Source organism: Mya arenaria, chromosome 3 (genome assembly GCF_026914265.1).
Source record: "Mya arenaria isolate MELC-2E11 chromosome 3, ASM2691426v1".
Taxonomy (NCBI): domain Eukaryota; kingdom Metazoa; phylum Mollusca; class Bivalvia; order Myida; family Myidae; genus Mya; species Mya arenaria.
The window spans coordinates 46,015,664-46,024,021 of record NC_069124.1 but is presented as its reverse complement, the minus strand read 5'-3'; the positions used below and the strand labels follow the sequence as shown (position 1 = coordinate 46,024,021).

Here is an 8,358-nt window from a genome sequence, read left to right as displayed (position 1 = left end):
GCCGTGTACTTTGCCTTAGATTTCAACTCTGAGAAATCAGTTGGTCAAGATTTTCAGGAAAACTTTAGAATATTAGAGAAAGTTCTTTATTACCGTGGATAGAGCTCTTAAATGCGGGGTTTATGGTCTTTATTTCACAAAAATTCTCTAAATATTAAGAAAGTTATCTTTAAAAACCTTACCTGAATCGAGACTTGTTGACATTTGTTGCCGTGTACTTTACCAAATAAGTCACGTGGGTTCTCCACCGTGTGGCTCGTAATCGACTGACTTCTTCGGAACATCTCCGCTCTCGGCATCAAATGGGTGGACCTCGGAAGTAGGTGCTCGCCTTTTGCAAGTCTTGCAAGTGAGCAACAATCTTGTGCGGTTCATCCCTTTGTGAAGCCACTTTGGAATCGGATCACTCAAGATGCTAAGTCGTATCGATAGGTTTGCTATAACGGTTATTAATACGCTTGCCGTCGTTTGAATAATTAGATACACGGAGAAAACAGCAACTGTATCCGAATTAGCTGGAAGTGTTGTGGAAACGATCGTTAGAAAGACGGCCAGAGCTAGAAACATGGTGACGGCAAAGCCAGATCGCTCCCCACTCTCAACCGGAAGAACGAACACGCAGGTATTCAGCAGTGCGCACGCGATGATTGGAAACACGATGGTTTGAATAATAAAGAGTGGTTTCCTCTTCATTGTGATCGAAAAAATAACATTTGGCCCATATGCATCAGCATCCGTCTCCCAGGAAACTTCAGTTACATCCCAGCTTGAACTTCTTTCGAATTCATCAAGATTAACACCCGGTCCCCTAGACGTCACGTTTAGCTGGAATAAAAAGTATAAAAAAAACAGTTGTCGCAGTATGTAATTGCTGGACAAAAACGCCCCCGAAACGAGTGCCCGTTTCCACTTACACTTCCAAAAAGTCCCAAGGTCGGTAAGTCGGGATCTTTATTGTTTTAGTAAGGTTATGTCTGAAAATCATTTTAATATTGATAAGAAAAAACGTTTTGCAAGGCCATCATCCTTTTTTCTGACCCGGGACATACACAAGATGGCCAACTTCATTTGACCTTGGTAGGGACATACACAAGATGGCTGACCTCATTTGGCCTTGGTAGAGGCATACAAAAGATGGCCGACTTCAATTGACCTTGCTAAGGGCATAAACAAGATGGCCGACTTCATTTGACATTGCTAGGGACATACACAGGATGGCCGACCTCATTTGGCCTTGGTAGAGGCATACAAAAGATGGCCGACTTCATTTGACCTTGCTAAAGGCATACACAATATGGCAGACTTCATTTGACCCTGCTAAGGGCATAAACAAGATGGCCGACTTCATTTGACATTGCTAGGGCCATACACAGGATGGCCGACTTCATTTGACCTTGGTAGAGGCATACAAAAGATGGCCGACTTCATTTGACCTTGCTAAAGGCATAAACAAGATGGCCGACTTCATTTGACCTTGCTAAGGGCATACACAAGATAGCCGACTTCATTTGACCTTGCTAAAGGCATACACAAGATGACAGTCTTCATTTGACCTTGCTAAGGGCATAAACAAGATGGCCGACTTCATTTGACCTTGCTAAGGGCATACACAAGACAGCCGACTTCATTGGACCTTGCTTAGGGACTTACACAAGATGACCGACTTTATTTGACCTTGCTAAGGGCATTCACAAGATGGCCGACTTCTTGGACCTTGCTAATGCCATTCACAAGACTTCAGCTCCGAGTTAAAATATCAAAGGTAGCAGCCAGTCGGAATAAGGTGAGCATTTTTGCAATTTTGTCGGGGTACATTTACTGCACTTTTCAGTTAAAAAAATACTGCTATTCGACCAAAATAAGGTAAAATTAAAAGAACAGTCGATAAAGAAATCGTCTGAAATTTTCGGGCAACCGAAAACAAACAAAATCTGGTTTCTCCCAATCAATATGTCAATGTGACGTAATGATTATATAATAATGTAACCAAACTATTTTTTGTTTCCAGTTAGTAGTCCCTGTACATATATTTCAATTTTGTACAAGAAACAATAAAGGAGACCACCTACAACCAAGAATGGTCAAAATATACCCTACGCATTAACAGCTCGATACATATTCCCGTTGATTGGTTGTTATACAGGGTTTAGAATCACGTGACTTTAAAGGGGTTCTCACATGGGTTACGACGGGTCACAACCGATGTAAACAAACAAGTAATTAACTTTCATTTCTAAAAAATACAATTTCGACGGAAATATACGAACTTATTTCTTAGCCTATAAAATACATTGTTTTTTCTGCTTCTACACGTGTGAAATAGTTTAGACTTACTTGTAGTTCAATGATGCAATCCGTGGCCAGAATTTCAGCGTTGCGTCGTTCTACAAATTTTGGTTCGTGGTGACCCATGTGAGAACCCCTTTCAAGTCACGTGATTCCTCACCTGTTACAGCAAGTAAATGATGCTTACCTCGTACTGTGTGTAGCTGTAGGCCTCGAACTTTAATTTGCATGTTTGTTCATCAAACGGGAAGTAGGTTATATCTAAGGGACATGTTGACTCGAAAACCTACGAAAAAGAGTTTGTTTTTGATGATTAATTCCTCATAAAAATATATAGTTGAATATAGCGTCCTTACATAACTAAGATTAGGTGCTTTGAATTTAATAAAATTTTGTAGATTCGTGTTATCTTTAAAACTATTCTTGGCTTGCTAGGAATGTTCCAGCGTGTGACGTCTCTTTCTTTCAAATTTTACGTAACTTAAGTAATCATTTGGATGAAGTTTTTAGAAAATATATGTTGTTTTTATTTTTAATAATGTTTTCTTTGTTTGTTCCCAGTTTTAGTACAATGATGCGTTTCATTATGAAACTCTATGATCACACAGTTTTAAACCTTTTTTTTTGCTAAGGCAGACTGGGTGATGTCCATAGTTTCAAACAATAACTGCATCATATGTTTGAAACGATGTTGCATTAAATACTCTTAATTGCATTCCTTCGTCTGCAAATTTAGTTGAGATCCCTAGACATAGAAGTACTTGGGGTTTACATAGTTTTTATATCGAATATAAGTATATATGTACCGTGTTGTTTTTGGAGTTTTGTTTATGTTATGTGTTGTTGTTTCATGTTTCTGATTGTTTGATTTGTGTTTTATGTCTTTGGTGTTTACCCTGTGCCCCATTAAACGGGGTTTATGTTTAAACTTTCGGCTATTGAGCTTGTTTCTGTAGTTTTTCATATAAATATTTGAAATAAACCGTTAGAAAAAAAATATAGTGATGATGAACCATATAACCATTGTCATTATTCCAAACAGTATGATTTGTATTCGTGTAGGTTCTGGTGGTGAGTTTAAAAAGAAGTGTACAAGAAGCAAGAATAAGGGGTTTCTTAAAGTTTACAAGGGCTGATCCAGGATTTGACTTAGGGTCGTAATATTTTTACTTGCGCCCATCCCTCCGATACGAATTTGATTTGGTTTGAAGTGTTGAGGAGGACGGATTACTCCCCAAAGAAAAAATAAACATTTCTAGTCTGATATGGTGCATTTGGGCGTATTTTATTACTTTATTTCTCCTGTATTGAAATTCAAAGCAAACTTGGACGATTTTAGGGGGAAGAGGCGGGTGTGCCCCGTACTCGCTAGTGGTTTTAATATTTTAAATAGTGTTTGAATGACAATTGTTATCTATATCCTAGAATGTATAGCTGTGAACGAGCTTTTCTTTCTTTCTTTCTTTCTTTCTTTCTTTCTTTCTTTCTTTCTTTCTTTCTTTCTTTCTTTCTTTCTTTCATTTTGATTTGTTTAAACTGCGGACAATCCAGGAATACCTGCTCTGGATCAAGCGTACATTTACCTGAAATGGGAACCAATACACAGTTCCGTCCGAGCAGCTTTCTACCAACAGCTTATCGTCTCCAATCTGTTTGTAGTCTTCAAAAGAATTCGTCAAGGCCAAATCGGGATGCCAAATATCTTCCTGAAAGACATATATTCGCTATCAACATCAATGATGGTAACAAGGTTTAATTGGAATGCTAAATATATTTTTGAAAGACAACGAGTCGCTAGAAACATCAATAATGGTTATGTTAATTCAGAGCACATGCTCCAATCGGAATGCCAAATGTATTTTTGAAAGACAACGAGTCGCTGATGTTTATCGACCTGATATAAATTAAGTAAACAAGGTCAAATTGGGATCTCCGTGGCCTTGTGGTTAAGCGTCCGCCTACGGAGCGGGAGGTCGTGGGTTCGATCCCGGGCCGCGTCATACCGAAAGACGTTAAAAGCTGGTACAAGTAGCTCCCTTGCCTGGCGCTTGGCATTTAAAGGGTAGTGCTTGGGAAAGTGATGTACTCAGTACTGGTTCTACCCAGGAAAGTTGTATCCCGTGTATCGGTGCTTTACACTGAGCACGTTAAAGAACCAAGAGGTCTCTTCGCAAAGAGCTAGGGTATCGCACCCGGATTTCTTGTATCTCACTCTGTTTCTTCAAGTCTTCCAATGTCTGGATTTGACTGCGAATTGCTGTCACTTCTATCTCATGTCACTTATGGCATTCAAACACAATTTAAGTCGTGATGGCGTCACGGCGGGGTCAAGCCATAATGCAGCCAATGGGCGCGGGCAGACCTTGATAAACTCAAATAAACAAACAAATTGGGATGCCAAACATCTCTTTGAAATTCAAAGATTTGCTATCAACATCAATGATGTTTAGTTTTATTTTGCACTCGGGGCCAAATGGTAACCGCAATTGCCGAAATGCAGTTCATTTAAGGAATGGAAGTTGAAGTAATAAATTGCGGGATTGATGCACTTATCGGGATATGAACACAATTGGGCTGGTCAAAGTACGCGTACACGTGGTGTCTTTCCACACACTTTAACCGACCCAACTGCGTTCATACCCCGATAATGGCATCACTCCCGCAATTCATTCCTAAAGTAAAGAAAAATGAAGTTAACGACGTCAAAATTGAGGTTAACGACCGTGTTAACTATAAATAAAGTTCTGAAAAATCGACACAATTATGAATTGAAAATTTAAAAAATTATCTTGCCTTTACTTTTAGTCATACTTAATGATTCACATTTCAAGAATTTTCCCCAATTTAAAAAAAACAACAACAAAACATTCACACAAAAAATCACTCTTCAATTAATAATTTCTATATTTCACAATATTTGGAATAAAATTCACTTTCTTAAACCTAATGACGATGACAACGTCATCAGTGTTAAGTTTAAAACCGTTACTGCACTGGAACTTTAATGGATTTTATTATGACCTGCAGGGTTGCTAACACGATTTGAGACAACTGTTTCACATGTTTTTGTTGCTTTTTCTTCATAACATGAACACATCATAAAATAGTTCACCTTTAAAGTTAACAACCATGTTTATAACACCGTTGTAAACGTAAACAAAGTTCTGAATAATATATCCATTGATTTACAGGCCTGTGGCCATTGCATGTAATCCAAGCCCTTGTAATCTGAGGCATTCCAAACAAGAAATTCATCTGTCCAATTCGATAATATGTATCCTGTTGTTCGAAAGGTTTCAGACACATCGTTCACCTCGTTTATCGCCAGTAGGTAGAACTCCACAAAAACAGCTGGGAAATTAATATACATGTAAGTTATAATTGCAGTAAAATATGGTAAGAATGAATTGAAGCACGTTAGTGGTCGAAATTATACTGTGCCAAATGCGACAGCAGCGTTTTTTTCCAAATCCGATTTTACATTGACTTTGGTCAATGAGCAGTCCAGTCAGCCGTTGTAGGTTTTCATCAGAAAAAAAATATAATTACAACCACTAAAACATTTCGCGAAAATTAAGTGGTTAAAAAAACAATTCGCGAACGTTATCATGTTATCTCATGAAAGAAATATGTCACCATATTATGCACCAGTCAATTGTAACCACGCCCCCCCCCCCAAGTCCGGGGGTATACCGGGGATAGCCGAGGAAATGGGCCGTGTTTTTACCTTCCAGGTTGCCACGCAGTGCCGGGTGACTGCGGTGGTTTTGTCTTCACGAAAAATATTGCGGGAAATTGGCCTTATCTAGGGTCCCTGGGGTGCGAGGGCATTTTGCGGGGGTTTTACCAGCAGGTCGTCCCCGCATGGCGGAGATTTTGTCCGGGCTTGGCTGGACCGAAAGTCAAAGTCCCCGCTATTCCCCGGACCCGGGGGGGCGTGGTTACAAATGACTGGTGCATTATACAAACTATAACTAAACATACTCATTGGTGTTTGGTAAGTGCTACTTGGTCTGACGCGATAATTGTATGCGCCGGTAACAAAAAGGTCGTCGTAGAGTTGCTTAGCATCTGTGCCGTTGGCTAAAATGCCGCCATTGTGACTTGCGTTGCTGCTTTGGGGGATGAGCAGGAGGCACACGAGAGCTAAAATGGGATAGATGCTCATCTTTCAAATATCTGAAATGAATAAAACAAGTATTTCATTAAAGAAAAGACACTGAATAAAGGCTGTATAGACATTGAGCAAATGCATACATATATAAAAGACATTGAACAAAGGCATAAATAGACAAAAAAAGACATTGAACAAAGCCATCAATAGACAAAAAAAACATCGAACAAATACATAAATTGACAAAAAAGGTATTGAACATAGGCATCAATAGACAAAAGAAATGTATTGAACAAAGGCATAAATAGACAAAAAAGATATTGAACAAAGGCATTAATAGACAAAAAACTTTGAGCAAAGGCATAAATAGATAAAAAAGACATTGAGCTAAAGGCATAAATAGACAAAAAATATTGTACAAAGGCATCAATAGACCAAAAAGACATTGAACAAAGGCTTAAATAAACAAAAAAAAAGACATTGAACAAAGGCATCAATATACCAAAAAGACATTGAATAAAGGCATCAATAGACCAAAAAGACATTGAATAAAGGCATAAATGGAAAAAAAAGACATTGACCAAAGGCATAAATAGACAAAAAAGACATTAAGCAAAGGCATCAATAGACAAAAAAGACGTTTAGCAAAGGCATAAATAGACGAAAAATGGCATTGACCAAAGACATAAATAGACAAAAATATTGAACAAAGGCATCAATAGACAAAAAAAAGACATTGAGCAAAGGCATTAATAGACAAAAAAGGACATTGAGAAGAGGCATAAATAGACAGAAAAGTACATTGAGAAAATGCATAAATAGACAAAAAAGACATTGAACAAAGGCATAAATAGACAAAAAAGACATTGAGAACAGGCATAAATAGACAAAAACGACATTGAGAACAGGCATAAATTGACAAAAAAGACATTGAGAACAGGCATAAACAGACAAAGCCGACATTGAACAAAGGCATTAATAGACAAAAGAGACATTGAGCAAAGGCATAAATAGACAAAAAAGACGTTGAAAAAAGGCCTAAATAGACAAAAAAAGACATTGAGAACAGGCATAAATAGACAAAAGAGGCATTGAGCAAAGGCATAAATAGACAAAAAAGACATTGAGCAAAGGCATAAATAGACAAAAAGCGACATTGAACAAAGGCATCAATATACCAAAAAGACATTGAGCAAATGCATCAATAGACAAAAAAGATATTGAGCAAAGGCATACATAGACAAAAAATATTGAGCAAAGGCATACATAGACAAAAAATATTGAGCAAAGGCATACATAGACAAAAAATATTGAGCAAAGGCATACATAGACAAAATACTTTTTTATCACGTGGTATACACACAATGTCCTAACTTACGCCAATTTCTAACACTGGTATAATAACTTTATACTGTCCGAAAAAAAATGTTGATACTTGGTGTTAAAACACTTATACTTTTGTTTGTGAATATGAAAATTTTAGGAAATTGACTTAAGTTAAGAAATGACTCAATATTAAAAAAGTACATTTTACAAACCATGAGCGAGTAACTGTAAGCCCCTTTTTTCACTACATTGTGTTAGAAATTCACGTTTCTCTACTGCATAAGTCCGCGTACATCCCTTCGCTGAAAGTGCGTATTCCAGAATGTTCTAAAAATAATCAAATTGTGTTACTTCACTTACTTGAAATCAATCGACGCCTTTAGCTGTTGTTTCGTTTTTAATGAGTGTAGGATAAAGATTTCTCCGATGTCTTTAAGTTCAAAAGTTTAATACCAACGGCATTATTGTGCCACTTAAAATATTAGAGTGCAATTATATAAAGATGCACTCTTACTCCCCGATATGATTTACCACACTTAATACAATTGTTTTAATATTCCAAAAAGGATGAATAAATGTCGAATACAATGGTTCTTTATATGAAGGATACCGAGTTAAATTAGAAATAAATT

The 8,358-nt window shown here is 37.4% G+C and overlaps 1 protein-coding gene across 1 annotated transcript; it reads right to left on the bottom strand.

Annotated features, from left to right (window-relative positions):
* Window positions 1-231: 231 nt before the first annotated feature.
* Window positions 232-6,454, bottom strand: LOC128226063 (neuronal acetylcholine receptor subunit alpha-6-like). Its single transcript, XM_052935960.1, has 5 exons — window positions 6,271-6,454; window positions 5,600-5,637; window positions 3,870-3,992; window positions 2,474-2,572; window positions 232-825 (listed from the first exon to the last, which is right to left on the bottom strand). Exons 1-5 carry the CDS (start codon window positions 6,452-6,454, stop codon window positions 232-234), a joined length of 1,038 nt encoding a protein of 345 aa, XP_052791920.1.
* Between the last annotated feature and the right edge of the window lie 1,904 nt (window positions 6,455-8,358).